We start from the raw sequence: 22,801 nt of genomic DNA, 5'->3' as shown, positions 1-22,801 counted from the left end.
TTTATAATATAAAATGTGGAGAATAAGAGATTTACTAAATAGATTGTATTAAAATTGTATTAACATAACATAATATTTGTAGAACTGTTACTAAAATTATGTAGAAAAATATTCAGTAATATAAATGGAATATCATTGTTAAATTGAGTTATAATATTTGTAGCATAATGACAAAATTTCATATGACTTTTATAAATGTATGGGTGCAGAGATAAATGACTGGAAAGATGGACATGGAAGATATTTACTACACCTTTTCTGTCTAGTAGGACTGAAAATGATTTTCAGATTCTAACCTTTTTCTCATCATTTTTTGTTGTTGTCACTGGTGCTTCATCACTTCAGCCTGACTTTTTCAGAGATACACATACACGTATGTACGTGTATCAGAAAAAAACAGAAAACAGGTTTTTTTTTGCATAGAAAATACATCATGACTTTTCTGACAACTAGATATAGATATTTGTGGGTCGACAGCATAGCACTGGAGTTTACCCCAGTGTTGTGGGAGCTTTGCTTGACTCTGGGTCACATGTATGACAAAGTAGATATCCTCTCAGGTGAACTTTCTTCCCTTTTCTCAACAAAATTTCTGAAAGCATCCAGACATGCTTTCCATAGAAGAAAAAAAATCCCTGGGACTTAGGGGGGACATGAAATAGGCAGTCTCTAAGAGAATTGCAAATATTATACTTTCTGTACCTTCAAGTAATGACTTGAGACCAGTGCTGGACATATAGTAAATACTTACTTAATATTTATTTCTTGACTAGTGAATGAAATAATTTTGTGTCTCCAGGAGTAATTTTATAAGGAGTACTTATTACTTCATGCTTTAAGTTTGTAGATTTATTGGAAAACTTTTTTTTGTAGGTAAGAAGTATTCTCAAGAAATAAAAAAATAAATATAAAAAGTAATAGTATGTGGTAGATGCTTTCTAATGTTATGTAATATATCATTTCAGAAGATCATGAGACCAAAAGAAGGGTATATGGAAATGATTCTTCAGAAAACATACTTACATCTATAAAATTTGCTAATGGAGATAAGCCAGATGACCACCACCTTGAAAATAAAACCATCTCTCTTCCTACTTCATTGCAGTGTTCAGAAGAGGAACAGGTGATGTCATGGCTTGTTAATGGAAACAGTCTGAGGGAAAAAAAATTGAAAGCATATATTAAAAAAAAGATTGTAAGGATACGAGAAGGTGTGGATAGTTATTGGATCAGTAGTTTAGATTCCTTATTCTAGAAGGGATACACTTCTAGAATTGGACATTTTACGAAAATCATCATTATATCTTGTGATTTTATAGCCAAAATTTATGACAGTAACTTGGATATCCCCAATCTTTGTTAAAAACTTTGAGTATCTACCATTCTTCTTGGTTGTTTGTATTTTTTTTAGTTTATCCACTATTTGAGACAGAAGAGTTCCTTTTTTATCATTACTTTTGTGAAATTGTATTTCATTTACCTGTTCTAAATTCGTCTCATTCATACAAAGTTTGTTATCTTGGTTTTACAAGAATTGGTCAATAAATGTTGTATACTCACATTTTAATTTTTAAGAGTTTAAAAATTATTCACATTCTCTTGAGTAGTTACTGTCTTATGAAGTAACCCAGCTGGAAGCTGTTCTGTTGTTTTTTTTTTTTAGCTATTTGAGTTTCTACTTTTTACATCGTCACGCCTACCTTGTGATATTATTAACAGAAATGTATAGGCAATGGTGGTTTTATAAAAGTAACAAAATCTGTGTTAGAAATATATTTATTTCTATTTAATAGACACTTATAATTCTTTAATTTCAAAACTTCCAGTGAGATGATTACAAGACAATGGCTTTTTAATTTTCTCTACTAGCAATTAGCCTTTGACAAGTGAGATATTATTTGTTGAATCTTTAACCAGTATGTGCGAGGCAAAGAATCACTCAATGGCATAATTTATAAGAACCTGAAGCTGCTGTTAGTATTCTTGTTCTTTAGAGGTTCAGTGGGATGGGTTAGGGTGGGAGCTGAGTGGGCAGTTCTTCACATGTAAGAAACTTGTGGTTAAGTAATCTGCTTTAGGTTATATAGTGTTGTAGTGGGTGAATCTAAGGAACAGAAATAGAAATCAACCCCAAAACCTCTTTCCCAGCTACTGATATGAATCAGTGAATCTGGTCCATCATGTATAGCTCATTAACAGAAACGAGAAGGGAAGTTATTTGTCATTGGAAGGGCTACAAGATCAGCTCCTGCATTTTCCAGTTGTTTCATTTTCCCATCAGCATGTCCTTATTACTTCTTTCAGTTTCAGATAGTGCTGGATGAAGGGCAGAAAGTGGGCAGTTCCTTACAAGGTGATCTGAATCGGGCAGGGAAGGTGAAGGTAATGCATGATTTAATTTTTTTTTATTTTTTTTAAAATTTTTTATTTAAGAAAGGATTAATTAACAAAACCATAGGGTAGGAGGGATACAACTCCACACAATTCCCACCGCCCAATCTCCATATCCCACCCCCTCCCCCGATAGCTTTCCCATTCTCTATCTCTATTAATTTTCTTTCATGACAAGAAACTGTTGAGGTGCAAAGGAAATCATCCTGTGTCGCTGTGGGTTCCTCAGAAGATGGGCTAACAAAAAAAAATCAAGTAAGCATTAGATTGAGGAAACAAATCAAAAGGAAGTTTAATAATATCAAGTATATGTCCTATATACATAGAGAGACCTGGAAAGACTGAATACATCATCACGTGGTTTCAGACACCTTCTTATAATAGCTTAGTTAAGACAAGACATTTGGAAGAAGAAAGAGAAGGCCTGTAGGGAGCATATCAGGCAAGACACTAAACTAAGTTATGCAGATTTCAATTCTGTCTTCCCCCATTACCTCCCTCCAGTTCTAAACTCTGCCCCCATCAGAGCCAGCTGTTGCCACCATTGTCAGTCTGGTATTAGTAAATAAGGGAAAAAAGGGAGTCGGGTGGTAGCACAGGGGTAAGCGCACGTGGCGCAAAGCAAGGACTAGCAGAAGGATCTCGCACATGGCGCAAAGCAAGGACTGGCGGAAGGATCTCGGTTGGAGCCCCCAGCTCCCCACCTGTAGGGGAATCGCTTCACACGCGGTGAAGCAGGTCTGCAGGTGTCTGTCTGTCTCTCCCCTCTCTGTCTTCCTCTCCTCTCTCCATTTATCTCTGTCAAATCCAACAACAACGGCATCAGTAACAACAACAATAATAACTACTACAACAATAAAACAAGGGCAACAAAAGGGAATAAATAAATATAAAAAAATTTTTTTAAAGAATAAAGAAAAAAAACACTAAAAAGATTCGATCCTTGGGTGCATACAGTAAGGGAAGTGCCTTTACAGAGAAAGTTTACGTATAAATGATTATATTTTTTCTTTTTTTTTTTTCCTCCAGGGTTATTGCTGGGCTCGGTGCCTGCACCATGAATCCACCGCTCCTGGAGGCCATTTTTTCCCACTTTTGTCGCCCTTGTTGTTGTAGCCTCATTGTGGTTATTATTATTGCTTTTGTTGATGCTGTTCGTTGTTGGATAGGACAGAGAGAAATGGAGAGAGGAGGGGAAGACAGAGAGGGAGAGAGAAAGATAGACACCTGCAGACCTGCTTCACCGCCTGTGAAGCGACTCCCCTGCAGGTGGGGAGCTGGGGGCTCGAACCGAGATCCTTTTGCCTGTCCTTGCGCTTTGCGCCACATGTGCTTAACCCACTGCGCCACCGCCCGACCCCCTATTTTTTCTTTTTTACAAAAGCAACTTTGGGGCTCGGTTGTGCGCACCTGGTTGAGCGTACATGCTACCGTGCTCAGGGGCCCCGGGTCCCACCTGCAAGGAGAAAGCTTTGCGAGTGGTGAAGCAGGGCTGCAGGTGTCTCTGTCTTTCTCCCTTCCTATAACCCCCTTCTCTCTCAATTTCTGGCTGTCTCTAGCGAATAAATAAATAAAAGATAAAAAAAAACTTCCCCCCATCTTCAGGGGGTTTGCCTTACAAGTGGTGAAGCAGGTTTGCAGGTGTCTATCTCCTTCTCTATCTCCCCTTCCTCTCTCAATTTCTCTCTGCCCTATCCAAAAATGAAAACAAAGCTCTGCCACCCAATTTTTAGAGCCCCTCCCATGAAATTATTCTTTTGCCAATGGCACATTTGGGGGTGGCAGACTGTTGCTCCTCTATAAAACCATAAAAGCACAGGACTCATTTGCTGCTTCTGATATAATTAGGAGATTTTAGAAGATTTTATCTTTACGCTTTCTGTAAAAGTTGATATTTTAGTGTTAAAAATCGTTGGTTGGAGGGATATTGGATCTTTTTTCTCCAAAGCTTAGCAAATAGAAGGGGTGCTTCGATAGGGAAAAATGGGTCTAGTACCCCATAAGAAATACCACTCAAAGATTTGACAGTATAACAGACTCTTAAGGTACACTACTGGAGCCGATAATATAGAAGAACATTTTTATTTTATTTTATTTTTTTGTCCTTTAGATGCCAAGAAATAGTTGTAGTTATACATGTACGAACAAGGGGAACTACCATTTTTAGTTTCTGTGTAATAGTTGTGAGCTGGGGGAAGAAAGATCCAGACTCTCTTTTGAATTTCAATTATGAGATATAAATTCTTAAGTTTAAAATATTTTGTTTTGTGCTTGTTTTTGGTCACGAGCTTAAAAATCATTTTGAACTACACCTTTTACTAGGTCTCTTTCAGTAGTGAAATTATTTTCTTATTTATACTCTTTGATATTTCCTAGAGATGAATTAGTTTGGTTCTGAAATGTTGCCATTTTGTTAATCTAACATGTCTCATTGTCTGCTTGCAATGGAAAGCAGTATTCCATGTAGAATAGTTTTTCATTGAAATTCTGCTATTGTGCCTGTAAAGGTCATTTGCTCTACTTTTTACCTTTGAAGTAATTTCCAGTTTTATTTGCTTGAAAGAGAGAACACTTGATTTTTTGCCCTGCTCACCTCTCTTGTGATTTACCTGGGGCAAGATGATTTTGTTTTGAATGAACTTTTTTTTTTTCTGTTTTCTTTAGTTTCTTCTCTCTGACTCTTCTGATTGAAAAACAAGCTGTTACAATAACAGCCAGACCATCACCACCACCATTTACTTGAGAAGCAAAAGCAATAAGACAGAAACAAAAGGACAAAGACTTTGTTTAGGATTTTCTTGGTGATAGTATGTATTCTAGGGTAGAACATGGAACAAAGCCCCTTTTCAAAAAAACTACTTTTTCTTTTTTTCTTCTGGCACATAGGACTTTACTTCCTATGGAACTTATAAAATCCAGGTCAAGGGGGTCGGGTTAAGCACACATGGTGCAAAGTGCAAGGACGGCACAAGGACCAGCGTAAGGATCTGGGTTTGAGATCCTGGTTTGAGATTTTGGTTCGAGCCCCCACCTCCCCACCTGCAGGGTGTAGCTTCACAAGTGCAGGTCTGCTGGTGTCTTTCTTTCCCCCTTTCTGTCTCTCTCAATTTTTCTCTGTCCCCTCCAACAACAACAATGGCAAAAATAACAATAAGGGCAACAAAATGGGAAAAAATGGCCTCCAGGAGCAGTGGATTTATAGTGCAGGCACCGAGCCCCAGCAATAACCCTGGAGAAAAAAAAAATCCATGTCAAATTTACTGTTTTTTTTTTTTTCCGGATGTCTCTGGAATGACATGTATCTGGGACTCAAAAGTTAGGAAGAAAAGTAGATTCAGTTGTTCATTTGAGTATTGTAGAGTGGATTCACTGATTCTTACATTATTTTTCTTCAGGTCTAATATGCATTAAAATGATGTTAATCATTTTCTAGGTAGACAATTTCCTAGATTTAGAAGATTTGGACTTGGATGAAGAGCTTAAGCTGAAAATGAACAGTGGTATGCCTTCCTTTCTGTATTATTATTACTGTTGTTGTTATTATTTTGTCACCAATATTATCATTGTAGCTTGGTATCTGCACAGCGTCATTGTTCCCACTGGCCACTTATTTCCCCTTTTACTTTACATTTGATAGAGGATGAGAGACAGAGTAAGACAGAAGGACAGATGAGAGAGACAGACACATGTAGTAGCTGTGTTCCACTAAAGCTTCTCTACTACAGGTGAGAACATGAGGTTTGAACCTAGACCCTTGCACATGGTAGATAACCTATGCTCTCTATTAGAGCACACTAGTCGTATTGTCTGGCCCCTCTGCTTTCTTTCTGTATTATTTGTCTTCATTCTAGAATGTTTAAGGCTTTAGATAGCTTTTTAAAATTCCTTTTTCTTTCCTTTTCTGGAAAAGGACTACCTTTCCTAAGGGGTGTGTGTGTGGGGGGGGGAGCGTGAGGGGGACTGAAGCCCTGCAATTCTTTTTCAGTTACAAAGATTTTAGTTGATGGGTGTCAGGTGGTGACACCAAGTGCAAGGACCACCTGCTGGGGGAGATGATGGTTTTTGTCTGCAAATTATTTGTTATATAAAACTAAACCCAAAAAAGTGCATGGGCTGGATTTTCTTTTTCCCCTCAGTGTTTTAAAGTTCTTGCTTCCCGCCAATAAAGAGAAAAAGGTCTGTATACTGACATTGTCACTGAATCTGATTTTGCTTTTTTATCTGTCTTAAATTAGCCTCTTTGCCTTTTTTAAATTATTATTTTCACATTCTTAGCTTTAAGCACTTTTTCAGATTGCAGTTCTATTGCCATGTCTTTATCTTTAGGTTACAATTTTCATAAAGTATCTCATTAGTATGATTTCCCCAGAAATCAGATAAACAATCTTGCCTTGGTGTATAAAAGGCTACTGAGGCTGAACCAAGTCTCAGTGGACTTGCATGAGCTAGTCAAGACCGTCCCACATGTGAAAATAATGTGAAAAATTAGGTTGAGAAGTATCCCAGCCTTCAGTGATTTATTCCAATTATGGAAAAAGACCACCAGGGCTTTACAGTTTTCATAACACACAATCTGGGTCATTTGAAAGGGGAAATATTAAATAGCTTGTGCCAAGGTGAGTTTTAGTTTCAGCCTAATTTGTATTACATTTCAGGAATGTGAGCAGAAGGCAGATATTTATATCAGATGGGAAATATGACATTTTCAATAGGCAAGTTGCTTGTATAATTTTGGCAGCTGAAAGGTTTACTGATTAGATTCTGTTGTTATTGTTTAAGCAACAGATTTGCCTTGGGCAACAAGGAAGTGAGTTTCATATTGTTTTTCCACCATTGATTTTATTCGTCCACTTTTATAAATATTCTCCAAGATTCAGGAACATGCTTTCCAGTAGTAGGTCTATCATTTTGACATCCCAGGTGGAAGTTTTCTGAGGAGCCAAATCATACCAAGTAGTTAGTTGTCTGTGGGTGACTTTTGCCTCCAAATTTAATACCCTGTGCATATTTGATATTAAATTAACCAGTTTCCTCCCCCTTGAGTGATAACCCTCATAGTTTTCCTAAGGTCATAGATATGGGTATAAATATGGGTTCTCTCTCTATATATATATACTCCCAGATGGGCTGTGGGCCAAAATTCTTTTTGGGGTATGGAAGGAGATCTAGCTTCTGTAATTGCTTCTCTCTGGACATGGACATCGACCAGTCAATCTATACCCCAGCCCTGTCTCTCTTTCCTTAGCTGGGTAGGACTCTGGAAAGTTGAGGTTCTGGGACATGTTGGTAAGGTCATCTGCCCAGGGATGTCAGGATTGATGGTAGAAGCATCAGGAACTTGTTGACTGAAAGACGGTAGATATAAATCAGCACAAAATATTTAATGATGAGGAACCAAAGGGAACCACTTAGAATAGGGACCCCAGGATGGAAAGCAGCAAGGATGTCTATCTTAGATATGTTCCTAAGATCCTAGAACTTGAGTGATCTTTGCTTGAGTTTGATGGCTAACATGAAGGTGGACTAGAAATAAATACTGTCTTGAAGGATGGTGTGGGACTGGAGAGTAGAACTTGAAAGCTGGAGTCAGGCAGAGTGGCTCCTAGACTTGAAAAAGTACATACATACAATTTTCACTTTGCTTTTCTTTCCTTTTTTTATTTTATTTTTTATTGGGGGATTAATGTTTTACAGTCGACAGTAAATACAATAGTTTGTACATGAATAACATTTCCTGGTTTTCCACACAACAGTATAATCCCCACTAGGTCCTCTGCCATCATGTTGCAGGATCCATGTATATTCATATTTAGCACAGGAGTCTATATTACCTTTGAGTGCCTGTCAGTCAGAGCTTGCATTCCATGGTCACAGCTGTGAACATTCTAAGCTGTACTCATTACATGACCAGTCTTCCTCAAATGGCAGAGTAGGATGATCCAGCCCCACTTCAGAGAGTGGAGCAGGCCTTAGCATTGCTAGTTTATAGTGAGGGTAAGGTACTAGATAGGCCCACAAAAGGGCCAATGAAGACATTCCTAATGGAAGTGACCAGTGATGGTAAAGAGAGGGATCTCTTAGAAGATTGGCCCCTAGTATCTATGGGAGAATCCAACGATTCCCTGAGTAGGATCCCAGGTGATGAGGTGGCTTGGTATTAGCCAAAATGGCCATCAGTTATGTGAACCATTATGAGATACTACTTTATATTTGTGAGAATGTCATACATTAGAAAGGACAGTGACAACAAATGTTAGAGAGGAATGTGGGGGAAGAGGGACACTTCTGCACTGCTGGTGGCAGTGACAGTTGATTTCAGCCCTTATGGAAAACAGTCTGGAGATTTCTCAGAATACTAGAAATGGACCTACCAAATGATCCAGCAATTTCTTTCTTGGGGAGTTTTCTAAAGGAAACAAAAACACCTATCAGAAGAGATCTGTGTACATCTATGTTCATAACAGCCCCAATTTGTAGGAACCCAAACTTGAAAGCAACCCAGATATACAATGACATATGAGTTGTTTTTTAAAATGTGGTATAATTCAATCACTAACAAAAATTTAAAAAAGAAAAAAAAGGCAAAATATATAGGTAATTATAGAAATAATAGTCAACCCGTACATGACCTTGGGAGAACCATTGAAGTTTTAAGGGAATGGGAACACAGAACTCTGGTGGTGGGATGATGTGGACTTGTACCCCTGTTATTTTGTAATTTTGTAAATCACTAATAAAAAGTCTAAAGGTAAACAATTGTGTTATATAAGCATGACAATACTACTCATCTGTTAACAATGATAAAATCATCTTTTTTGTATCATCTTGGAAGGAACTAGAAGATATCATGTTAAGTGAGTTAAGCTAAAAAGATAAGGACAAATAATTATGATCTCACTTAAAAGTAGAACATAAAGTGAAGTGTGGACTGGGCATGGTGTATTACATCAAGAAAAAGGACTCTGGAGAAGGAGGGAGAGGGATGGGCTGAAGTGAATCTTGGGGTCCTGGTATATGATAATGTAAGAGGATCTAAGGTGTGGATGAGAGCTTTCAGCAGAGTACTTTCACAGGGAGATGTGAAATTGTGCCTCTGTGTGAATGACTTTTCTGTAAACTGTTGACCTCCCCCGCACCCAAGAAAATGATAAAAAAGAAAAAAAGAAAGAAAAAGACCCACTGGTTAGTCAATAAAATTTGATTTTTAACAAATCAGAAATCACTGAAATGACTATTTTCAAGGAAAATGTCCTTAACGACTTGGAAAAAAAATGATTTTTGATTGAATATTAATCCTTTCCAATGTTTTGTGTGCTGAATCAGTGAGTAAACATAAAGCACTTGTATACATACTGCAATACAACGGTTATCATATAGAGAAACATTTGTGTGACTGACTAGTGTGCTGAACTATTTTTTTCTTACTTTTATGGATCAAAATTTTCACTTGGAGGAATGACAGCTTTGAATTCTGAAAAATGAATGAAGTACATGCATCTTGTGAAGATGGACAACTGATAGTATCTATTTCCAATAGCAAAAATTGACAGTGGTTCAAGTGGAAATTAGATTTTTGGAAAATTCGTTTCTAATATCATGAACAGACACTTTTCCAATATTTAAGGTTCTTCTAATAAAATTGATGTTGTTAACAAATGTGAATTACACAGGATAATTGAAATATGTCAACATTTGAAGATTATACATAGCATAGTAAACCAGTGTTTTCCATCTGTGATGTTAGAAAATCATTCATGGGGCAAGATTTATTCAGTGTATCAGACCAGTGGATTTTGACATGACAGTATGAAAAAACTGTTGAAATGGTTTCAGATTTCACATTAAATCTGATTAAAGACCCCACACATATGAACATCTAATTTTTGATAAGGGGCCCCAAACTATTAAATGAAGGAAGAAGGGTTTCTTCAATAAATGGTGCTGAGAAAACTGGGTTGAAACATGCAGAAAAACGAAACTGAACCACTTTGTCTCACCAGAAACAAAAGTCAACTCCAAATGGATCTAGGACCTGGATGTTAGACCACAAACTATCAACTACTTAGAGGAAAATATTGTTGGAACACTTTCACATCTAAAACTCAAAGGCATTTTTGATAACACACACCCAGTTGCATGGAAGACTAAATTAAAAACAAATCAATAGGACTACATCAAATTGAAAAGCTTCTGCACAGCAAAAGAAAGCATCACCCAAACAAAGAGACCCCTCACAGAAGGGGAGAAGATCTTTACATGCCATATATCAGACAAGAAGCTGATAGCCAAAATATATAAAGAGCTCAGCAAACTCAGCATCAAAAAAGAATATCACCCAATCCAAAAGTGGGGAGAGGATTTGAACAGAATATTCACTACAGAAGAGATACAGAGGGCCAACAAACATATGAAAAATTGCTCCAGGTCACTGATTGCCAGAGAAATGTAAATAAAGACAACAATGAGTTACCATCTCACCTCTGTGAGAAGTCATATATCAAAACTGACAGCAACAACAAATGCTGGAGAAGTTGTTGGGGACAAAGGAACCCCACTGCTGCACTGCTGGTGGGAATATAAATTGGTCCAACCTCTGTGGAAAGCAGTCTGGAGAACCCTCACAAGGCTAGAAATGGAATTTCCATATGACTCAGTAATTCCTCTCCTAGGGATATATCTTTTTTAATTATTTAAAAAATATATATATATAAAGGAAACACTGGCAAAACCATAGGATAAGAGGGGTACAACTCCACACAATTTCCACCACCAGAACTCCATATCCCATCCCCTCCCCTGATAGCTTTCCTATATCTTAAGGACTCAAACACCCATCCAAAAAGGTATGTGTACACCTATGTTCATAGCAGCACAATTCATAATAGCCAAAACTTGGAAGCAACCTAGGTGTGTACCAACAGATGAGTAGCTGACAAAGTTGTGATATATATTGCAGCTATTATGAACAATGAACTGCCTTCTTTGACCCATCCTGGATGGAGCTAGAAGGAATTATGTTAAGTGAGATAAATCAGAAAGAGAAAGACAAGTATGAGATCATCCTACTCATAAAGAGAAGTTGAGAAAGAACAGAAATGGAAATTCAAAGCAGAATCTGACTGAGTTTGGAGTATTGCACCAAACTAAAAAACTGGGTGGAGGGTAAGGGTAGATTTTCAACTTCACTGTGGGGGTTGGGGGGTAATGACACAGATGTTTGGTGATGGGAATGTTGTTAATATACACTCCTATTAAAAAAAAGGTTAACAAACTGTATAGTATAGTCACAAAGAAGAATATCCATAATTACACTGTTAAAAAGAACACTTAAAAATCTCTTCTTCCTACTACTTATGTGAGATTGGATTTTTTTTAAAACTTTATTTCAACTAAAATAGTAATATAGAATCTAGTTTTCTATTAAAGGCTAGATTAAAAAAGGTTTTATGTATGTTTGAATTGGAAAAAAAAGTTTTCATAAAAATTTATTTTTTAGCGCAGTGGGTTAAGCACATGTGGCACAAAGCACAAGGACCGGTGTAAGGATCCCGGTTCAAGCCCCCAGCTCCCCACCTGCAGGGGAGTTGCTTCACAAGTGGTGAAGCAGGTCTGTAGGTGTCTATCTTTCTCTCCCCCCATTTTCCCCTCCTCTCTTCATTTCTCTGTCCTATCCAAAAATGACGACATCAATAACAACAATAATAAAAAAAAGCAAGGGTAACAACAGGGAAAATAAATATATAAAAAATTTTAATAAAAAATTTATTTTCAAAATTTGTCGATTTTAATTTTTAATGTGGTGAATGTTGATAGCTATAATCTCTATAAATTAAAGATCTTTGGTGTCTTCAAAATAATTTTTTAAAGAACTGGAACCATTGATAAAGACCAGGAGTAGGGATCCTTTTTTTCTGATATTTGAATATTTACAACATCATTTACAGGCCATAGAAAATTATCAACTTAAAAATTAGCACTTTACATTGCTATAAACAATGGTCCAAGACATTGTATTTTCAGTTCTGCCTGCGGTGGTGTCAAACTAGCAACACGAGAGAGATGACCCAGGAACCAAGCTCATGGCGGCAAGACAATTCAAATCTTTATTCATTGCAAACACCCCAGAGTCGAGTGGTAGCACACCTGGTTAAGCCACGTGGCGCAAACCACAATGGCGGTGTCAGCCTTTCCAGTCTGCCTACTCGCCTCTCCAGCTGGAAAAGGGCAGAGACAAGTTGGAAATGGAAGTGACTTGATGATGCCATACATGGTTAGGAAAGGGGCGGAGAAAGGTGGACGGGGCTGGGAATGGTAGGGGCTTCCTTAGCAACTGTTGGTAGGGGTTTAACTGGTAGGATTAATAATACCCTGTGGTCTTGAGGGTAGAAAAGGAATATGTTAAATGAGCAGAATGGGTGGGAGAATAGGGTGGAGGCCTTAAGTCATTTGTTAGACAAAGCAGAAGACTGATATGTAGATAATAAAAGGACAGGCCATAGTATCAGGAATGCAGGGTGGAGCAGGGAGAGCTAGCTTAATGTTTTAAGGAATGCTGGGCTCCTGGAGGCAGAAAAATGCAGGGTGTTTTGTGAGGCAGGGAGTCTGATATGATATAATCCTTTGGGGTTCCTGTGTCCCCCCTTGCTCAACCTCTCCATAGAGAGAGACTAACAGGATGGACACAACCCTTAGGTCAAACCCTGCCAGGCTCTACCACCTCCTCACAATTTCCCTACACAGTGGCTTTGGTAGGGCCAGACCAAATGATTTCCAGACTATAGACAACCCACAGGACAGATGGTCCTTCCCCCAACTCCCATATAAACTTTCATAAATAGAAGCTATGTGTGGAAGAGGCCTGTATTATGAAATAATTTTTATTTTATTATAACATTGTATAAATTTCATGTGGCATCATTGAAAATCAATGTTAAGTTTACCTGCAAGCTTAATTCTATCCTTCATCACACATTTGTCTCATCCTAATTTACCCATCCTCTTTCCCATCTTCCCTTCTAGTAACCACTAATTGATCTTACAGTACAAACAGTGATGAATTTTATTTGGTGCATTTGTTTTCTTTCTCTATATATCACATATATGTTGATGGGAAGGAATGAAATCATATGGTGTTTGTCTTTTTCCATTTGAATTATTTCAGATTCATTCAAATTGTTTCAATTGACAGAATTTCATGATCTTTTATAGCTGAATAGTATTCAGTTTTACATGTATATATATTTCCAATGTATCTCCATCCTGTTCCTTTCCCTCCTACTGGGGTCCATTACTTTGGTGTAGTACACCATAGTCAGTTGAAGTTTCACCTTACATTATCCCTTACTGTACTTCGTTTTTAAGTTCCACCTATAAAGGACATCATTCAGTTTTGGTCTTTCTCCTTCTGGCTGGTCTCACTCAACATCATGCCTTTGTGTTTTGATCACTATATAGCAAAAGATATGTCCATGTCATTTTTAACAGCTGCATAGTACTCAATTGTATGTATGTACTACAATTTCTGTAGCCATTAATCTGTCATTGGGCATCTGGCTTGCTTCCAAGTTTGGGCTATTGCAAACTGTTGCTATGAACCTATAGTGTGCATAGGTATTTTTGGATAGATGTTTTTGTTTTCTCTGGGTAAATCCCTAGGAGAACAACAGCTGGGTAATAAGGTAGGTCTATTTCTAGAGTTCTGATAAATCTCCAGATTATTTTTCCATAGGGGTTGGACCAACCAATTTACTTTCCTGTCAGCAAGGTAGGAGAGTCCCTTTCTCCTCACAGCCTCTCCAACTTTTCTGCCTTTTCTAGTGTGTGACATTCTCATAGGCATAAAGTGGTGTCTCATGTTTTTATTTGCTTTTCCCTGATCATCTGGTGACTCTGAGCATTTTTTCATGTCTGTTGGACCTTTGGATATATTCTTTGGAGAAGATTCTGCCCATACCTTCCCACTCATTTTTCAATGGGGTTGTTAGTTTTTGTGTTGTTGAGTTTGGTGAGTTCATTGTGCATTTTGGTTATCAGTCTTCTGTCTGATGTATGACACTTAAAGATTTTCTTCCACTCCACTGGGGGCAGTCCTTTTTGTATGTGAGTGATTCCTTTGCCATGCAGATGCTTTTTAATTTGATATATTCCTATTGACCTATTTGATTCAAATCATGAATGTGGGTCTGATGTGTGTTTGAGCATGGATGGCTGGACCCCCCTCCCCCCCCAAGCTCATCTCAGTCTCCCCTTGGCATGCCAGCCTTGTGGTTGAGCAAGATGTGGCAAGAGTAAGTGGGGGAATTCCAGCCTTCCTATCAGCCTCACTGCATCACCCACTCCTCCCCTCTTTTCTGGTGGACTTTGCCTTCCTTATAATTCTATTTCCCTGTTCCTGCATCACCATCCATACCCTATCATTGCCTTGCTTTATTTTCCCTTATAAGGAGATATTGACCTCATTGGCTAGCTGGCTACTTCCCCTGCACAGCTACCCCTTTATGAATTTGTAACTGCATCAATAAAGTTGTTCCATTCCCCGCAATGGGACCCTAAAAAGGTTTGTGTATCATCCACTGCCACAATATGCTGGAAGACCCCTTTAATAAACTCGCTCCTGCGTCGTTCCCCCCAAGGAACCCCGAAACATGATGATGATGCAAAAATTTATATGGAAGAGAGTTCATATATATATGTTTGTTTATTTTCCCTTTTGTTGCCCTTGTTGTTTTATTGTTGTAATTGTTGTTGTTGATGTCGTCATTGTTAGGACAGAGAGAAATGGAGAGAGGAGGGGAAGACAGAGAGGGGCAGAGAAAGATAGACACCTGCAGACCTACTTCACTGATTGTGAAGCAACTCCCCTGTAGGTGGGGAGCCGGGGGCTCCAACCATGATCCTTATTCAGGTCCTTGCAGTCTACGTTCTGTAACTTTGTTTGGAGTTTTCTTTGTAAATTTATAACTCTGATCAAATGAAGTCCGAGTCTTGTATTTGTGTCTGTATGTTAAGTGTATATTCTTAAGTTGCCTCCATAATGGGTTTTCTGAATTTTATCTCTGAATTTTTTTCCAGATCTTTGTTGTTTGACCATTTGTATTTTCCCCTGTGGTTTAGTTGCTCGTAAGTTCACTCAAGCATAATTTCTGTTGTTAAGCCAACAGTTGACATTATAACTATGTTGTTTATAAGTCATATTATGAGGATGAGATATTTTACCACTAAACCTGGGCAGAATTAATGCTTGGTGACAACAAAATAGGGTCTTGCAGCCTTTAGAGTCTTGTTTCAGTTTGTACTCTGGCCTCTGGATGCTGTCTTCTGCAGCATGGGCAGACCACAGAACTTTAGTTTTCAGCAGGTTTTACTCTGATAAATTACCTGACTTCTTAGGGCTGACCTTGTGCTCTACTATCTAGCTATGAAGATGGTGCCAGCTGCCTCCTGCCTTAAGCAATTTCTTTTGAGAGTTTCTCCTTTATCCCTTTCCATGTGTGCCTGCATCCACCAAGTTCAGCGAGTTTCTTCTGAAACCCCATATGTAATTTGGTGTGGTACCAGGTAGTTTGTTAGTGCTTTATCTACTTGATCCTAAGAATGATCTTTAGGCTGCTACTTTATGGTCACACCCCTGGAAGTCTAAAAAGCATTTTTTACTTCCCTGGTCACCACTCAAGGCCTGAAGGTTTACAGTATTATAAGTCAACTGGGATATAATTCCACACCATTCTCACCACCAGATTTCTAAGTCCTCATTCCCTCTATTGGAAATGGCAGCACTCCCAAGATCACATATATGGACTGACAACATATATATATATATATATATATTATTATTATTATTATTTCTCCTCTTCTGACTATGAGTGAGATCATCCCACATTTACCTTTCTCTTTCTGGCTTGTCTCATGTAAGACAATTCCTTCAGACTACATTCAGGATAAAATGACAAAGGTGAATTTACCATTTTAATGGTTAAGTAGTATTCCTCTGTCTATATATTCCATAACATATTCAGCCACACACCTTTTGCTGGACACCTAGGTTGCGTCCAGGTTTTTTGCTGTTACAAATTGTGGTGCTATGAACATAGGTATATACAGATCATTTTGGATGGGTATATTTGGTTCCTAATACCTGGAATCACCAGAAGAATCTTGAGAAAAATGAATAGAACCAAAGGCATCACACTCCCAGATCTCAAACTAGACCACAGGGCTATTGTAATAAGAATTTCCTGGTACTGTAACAAAAATGACACGCTCACCAGTGGAATAGAATTGAGAGCCCAGAAATAAACCTCTCACCTATGAACATCTCACTTTTGACAAGGCGGCCCAAATGATTAAACAAAGAAAGAAGATTCTCTTCTACAAATAATGTTGGGAAAATTGGGTGGAAATATGCAGGAGAATGAAACTGAACTACACAAAAGTAAACTCCAAATGGATCAACGACTTGGGTGTTAGACCAGAAAGTATCAAGTGCTTAGAAGAAAACCCTGGCAGACTCTGTCTCCCTCCCTCTCTACCCCCCTCTTCCCTCTCTATTTCAGTCTGTTTCTATCCAATAAATAAAGATAATAAAAAAGAAAAAAAATGAAAAATAAAGAGAAAGAAAGAAAACAAAAATTAAAAAATTTTTTTAAAAGCATTTTTTAGGGGCCATGGAGTGGCACAACTGGTTAAGTGAACATATTACCATGCACAAGACCCAGGTTCAAGCTTCAGAAGTGGCAAAGCATTCTTTCTGTCTCTCCCCCTCCCTCTCAATTTCTCTCTGTCCTATCAAATTAAAGTTTAAAAACACTTCCAAAAACACAGAACATTAAAAAAATATTTATAAAATAAGAAATAGAATATATCGACAAAAACCATAGGATAAGAGGGATAAAACTATATACATTTCCCACCACCAGAGTTCCATATCCCACCCCCTCCACTGGTAGCTTTCCTATTCTTTATCTCTGTGGGAATGTGGACCCAGGATCATTATGGGGTGCAGAAAGTGGGAGGTCTGTCTTCTGTAATTGCTTCTCCAGTGAACATGGGCATTGGCAGGTCGATCCATACTCCCAGCCTGTTTCTATCTTTCCATAGTGGGCAGGGCTTCAGAGAGATGGAGCTCCAGGGTACATTGGTGAGGTTGTCTGCCTGGGGGAGTCAGGTTGGCATGATAGCATCTGCAACTTGGTGTCTGAAAAAGCATTAAGATATAAAGAAGAACAAATTGTTTAGTAATCCTGAACCTAAAGGCAAGAATATAGCGGATGAGATTTTGGGTTTCCATTTTGGAAAACTTAGTAGGTCTATTTTAGATATATTCCAAGGGGCCCGTGATTTTATTAGTTTTTGCCTGAGCCTGACAGCTAACATGCAGGTGGGCCAAAGGTATTATCTAGGGAGATGGTGTCAGGTTTGGAAATAGGACTAGAAAGCTGGATCAGGGAAGAGAGTAGTTCCCAAATATGGGAAAAGTATGTAAATACCATTAACTGTAAACCCTATCAATTTGATCTGGGGCCTATATTCAGTGCAGAAGGAGTTTGTGTAACCTCTGCATCCCTGTAGGTCTGAGCTCACATTCTGTGGTCATAGCTAGGAATGTACTAGGCTGTACCCATTGCCAGGCCCATCTTCCTTGAGTGGTAGAGGATTTTGGTCCAACCTGTCTTTGGAGAATGGGGCAGTCCCTACCATTGTTGATGTACATTGAGGGCAAGGTCCTATGGGGGCCCACAGTGGGGTCCATTATGCTATTCCTGATGGAGATGGCCAGTGACAGTGGAGAGGGGGATCTATTTGAGGTCTAGGCCCATCATGTCTGTGTAGGAATCCCAGGATTCCCTGAAGATCATTCCCAGAAGATGAGGTGGCCTGGTAGTAAGCCAAAGAACCATCATTAAAGTCTGCCAGTCTCTTACCCTTAAAATGCATGAAAAGCATTTCTTATCCATTTTCTTTTGGAATTGCCAGAATTTCATTATATTTTGTCCTTGTCTGCATGAAAATAAAGGAACAGATTGGTAAATATCATAAGTAAAAATAATCTTAGCAAATTAATTTTATAAAAATCTTATAAATAGGGAGTTGGGCGGTAGCACAGTGGGTTAAGCGCACATGGTGTAAAGCACAAGGATGGCATAAGGATCCCGGTTGGAAGCCCCGGCTCCCCACCTGCAGGGGATTCGCTTCACAAGCGGTGAAGCAGGTCTGCAGGTGTCTTATCTTTCTCTCCCCCTGTCTTCCCCTCCTCTCTCCATTTCTCTCTGTCCTATCTAACAATGACGACATCAACAACAACAACAATAACTGCAGCAACAAGGGCAACAGAAGGGAAAATAAATAAATAAATAAATAAAATTTAAAAATCTTATAAGTAAAATTATTCTTATAAAAGCGAGGTCAATAACCCCATCCAAAAATGGGCAGAGCATATGAACAGAACATTCACTACAGAAGAGATCCAAAAGACTAACACACGCATGTAAAATTGCTCCAGGTCACTGGTTGTCGAGAAATGCAAATAAAGACAACAATGAGATACTACCTCAACCCTGTGAGAATGGCGTATATCAAAAAGAATAACAGCAACAAATGCTGGAGAGGCTGTAGGAACAAAGGAATCCTCTGCACTGCTGATGGGAATGTAAATTGGTCCAACCTCTGTGGAGAGCAGTCTGGAGAACTCTCAGAAGGCTAGACCTGGACCTTCCAGATGACCCAATAATTCCTCTCCTAAGGATATACCTTAAGGACTCCATAACACCCAACCAAAAAGATATGTGTACACCTATGTTCATAACAGCACAATTTATAATAGTCAAAAGGAAGCAACCCAGGTGCCCAACAACAGAAGAATGACTGAAAAATGTGGTATATATACACAACGGAATACTATGCAGCTATGAAGAACAATGAACCCACCTTCTCTGACCCGTTTTGGATGGAGCTAGAAGGAATTATGTTAAGTAAACTAAGTCAGAAAGACAAAGATGAGTATGGGATGATCCCACTCATAAACAGAAGTTGAGAAATAAGAACAGAAAAGGAAACTCAAAGGAGAATCTGATTGAGTTTGGAGCAGGGCACCAAAGTAAAAATCTCTGGGTTGAGGATAGATTTTCGTCTTCACTGGGGGTGGGGGAGATAGGATGGGGCACAGTCTTTTGGTAGTGGGAATGGTGTTTGTGTAAACTCTTTTAAAATTTTTTTAAATTTTTTAAATCTTTTTAATTTAAGAAAGGATTAATGAACAAAAACATAAGGTAGGAGGGGTACAGCTCCACACAATTCCCACCACCCAATCTCCTCCCATGGTAGCTTTCCCATTCTCTAGCCCTCTGGGAGCATGGACCCAGGGTCATTGAGGGTTGCAGAAGGTAGAAAGGTCTGGCTTCTGTAATTGCTTCCCCGCTGAACATGGGCGTTGACTGGTCGGTCTATACTCCCAGTCTGCCTCTCTCTTTCCCTAGTAAGGTGTGTCTCTGGGGAAGCTGAGCTCCAGGACACATTGGTGGGGTCTTCAATCCAGGGAAGCCTGGCCAGCATCCTGGTGGCATCTGGAACCTGGTGATTGAAAAGAGAGTTAACATATGAAGCCAAACAATTTGTTGAGCAGTCATGGATCCCAAGCTTGGAATAGTGGAGAGGAGGTGTTAGGGAGGTACTCACTGCAAACTCTAGCATACTTCTGCTTTCAGGTATATATTTTGCGGTAGTTTATGGATACATGTGCACATAAGCTCTCTCTCACAGAAACTGGTGTATATCTAGGTTATGGGACTTTGTTAGAAAGTGAACTACCTGAGATGAAATTAGAGTGTACTATAAAAGGAAAGGTCTCACCCGAGTAATGAAGCTGAAGGGTTGTCATTCCACATGTGAAGTCTCTGGACACAGTCTGAGGTGAAGCATGTTGAGGTGGCAATCGCGTTGGTTAGGTTGTGATCGGCGGATGCAATATTATTTGATATGGATTGGGAGATGCATATGGGAAAGTGGGCCCTATCCAAGGGTTCCAGGACTGGGGGAAGTAGGGACTCTATAGTGGAGACGTGAGGTTCCTGCTGTCTTAGGGTTCAAAAAGACAACTGATAGTTAATGTTATCATCACATTATTTGGTAATTGGGTTAACTTTGAAGAGTCCTTTTGTTATGGTTTGCTGTACAGTATCCAGTATCTTGTATATAGCTGTGCTATTGGATGCTTCTAATCTACTTGGTCTAGGCTTTTGAGAGAGTCCGCATATCAAATACACAGCCTATATATTAAAAAGATTCTATTTGTGTTTTGAGAAACTTTGAGACATACAATTGATTTTCCCCCTCTCATATTAATTAATTACTGATTTATATGTCTACATTTTGCTTGTGTAAACTCTTATTAACTTGTCATATAAATTGTTATTTAATTAATATGAGAGGGGAAAAATTGATTGAATGTCTCACACTTTTAATGCACACACCATAGCCCGAGTCTTTGAAATGCTGACTCTCTTAAAAGCTTAGACCAGGGAGAACAGAAGCAACTGGTGGCATTACTCTATAAGACACAGTTATATACAAAAAATGTCAAAGGACATAAATTATGGTGATGTTGTGTATGACACAGCAAATCCTAACAAAGGGATTTTCAAAGTTAATCCAATCGACAAATAAATTGATTATAGCAGTAGCTATCTATTGCCTTCTTAATCCTTAAGACAGCAGGAACCACCCGCTTCCTCTATAGAGCCTGTATTTCCCCAGGTCCTCAAACCTCTAGGGCAGGGCTCACTTTCCTGCATGCTTCTTTCAACTCATACCAAATGATATTGCATCTGCTGATCCCAGCCTAATCAACACAAGTACCACCTTAGCATGCTTCACTTCAGACTATGTCTAGAGATGTCAGGCATGGAATGCCAACCCTTCAGTCTCATTACTTGGGTGAGACCTTTCCTTTTATAGGATTCTCTAACTCCATTCCAGGTGGTTCACCTCCTAACAAAGTCCCAAAACCTACATATAGACTAGGTCCCATGAGATAGGACATATGTTCACATGTATCCATAAATTAGGGCAAAATATATTCCTGAAAGCAAAAGTGCACAATAGTCTGCAGTGAGTCAGTATATGCAGCAAGCAAGTAGAAAGAAGTGAAAAGACACCATAAAGTTCATAATGAAGTAGTGTCTACCTAGACTTAGATACCCTCCTCACCTACTTCATATTATACTTCCCTTACTCACTCCAAAGCTAACACTTATCAAAGTAAGGACTGCAAAAGCTGAATAAGGGCAAGAGACTGGCATACTTTAACAATGACTCTTTAGTCACTATCAGGCCACCCCATAGCTGGGGCCCTATTTGGGGAGTCCTGAGATTCCCAAACAGATGATGGGCCTAGACCTCGAATAAATCCCTCTCTCCATTGTTACCGGTCATCTCTATCAGGAACAACAAGATAGACCCCTTTGTGGGCCCCCATAGGACCTTGCCTTCAAGTTCGATCAACAATGGTAGAGAATGTTCCATCCTCCGAAGGGAGGCTTATCAACATACTCTTAAGTTCCACCTGAGGAAGATGTGTCCTGATATTGGGGCAGCTTGGAACATTCCTGCTCATGACCACAGAATGTGAGCTCGGATCTACAGGGCTGCAGAGGTCACATAGGCTCCTAAGCTGAATATGGGCCCCAGATCACATCAAATCGATGGGGTTTACAGTCAACAATATTTATACACCTTTCCCATATTTGGGAGATACTCTCTTCCCTGACCCAGCTTTCTGGTCCTTCTTCTAGCCATGACATCATCTCCCCAGACAATAACTGGATCTACCTGCATATTAGATGTCAGGCTCAGCAGAAAAAAAAACAACACACTAGTATAGCCACAGTCCCTTTGGAATATAACTAAAATATGCCTACTAGCTATCTACAAAATGGATTCCCCACCCCCCAACTCTTCATCTGAACTGTTCCAGCCTTTAGGCTAATGATTAGTCAGCAATTTGTTTGGCTTTCTATGTTAACTCTTTTTTCAGCCACCAGGTTCCAGATGCTAACATGATGCCAACCAGACTTCCCTGGACAGCCAACCCCACCAATGTGTCCTGGAGCTCTTGATTCCCCAGAACCCTGCCCCACTAGGGAAAGAGAGAGGCAGTCTGGGAGTATGGATTGACCTGTCAACACCCATGTTCAGTGTGGAAGCAATTATAGAAGTCAGACCTTCCACTTTCTGCACCCCATAATGACCCAGGATCCATACTCCCAGAGGGTTAAAGAATAGGGAAGCTATCGGGAGGGGATGGGATACGATGTTCTGATGGTGGCAATTGTGTGGAGTTGTACCCCTCTTATCCTATGGTTTTCTCAGTATTTTCTTTTTATAAATAAAAAAAAGCCAAATTAAAGAATCAGACAAA

The 22,801-nt window shown here is 39.0% G+C and overlaps 1 protein-coding gene across 6 annotated transcripts in view; it reads left to right on the top strand.

Annotated features, from left to right (window-relative positions):
• Positions 1-22,801, top strand: part of IFTAP (intraflagellar transport associated protein) — a 105,827-nt gene that overhangs the window by 59,706 nt on the left and 23,320 nt on the right. For 2 of the 6 annotated variants that reach the window (XM_060176582.1, XM_060176581.1), the window contains exons 3-5: positions 966-1,123; positions 2,305-2,382; positions 5,825-5,891. In XM_060176582.1, coding sequence (XP_060032565.1) covers positions 966-1,123; positions 2,305-2,382; positions 5,825-5,891 — 303 coding nt within the window. Of the gene's footprint in view, positions 1-965; positions 1,124-2,304; positions 2,383-5,824; positions 5,892-6,028; positions 6,117-22,801 lie in introns of all 6 variants that reach the window. The other 4 variants (XM_060176585.1, XM_060176586.1, XM_060176583.1 and 1 more) reach the window with 4 other exon arrangements.

Source organism: Erinaceus europaeus, chromosome 17 (genome assembly GCF_950295315.1).
Source record: "Erinaceus europaeus chromosome 17, mEriEur2.1, whole genome shotgun sequence".
NCBI classification, from domain to species: domain Eukaryota; kingdom Metazoa; phylum Chordata; class Mammalia; order Eulipotyphla; family Erinaceidae; genus Erinaceus; species Erinaceus europaeus.
This window is presented reverse-complemented; position numbering and strand designations above follow the sequence as displayed.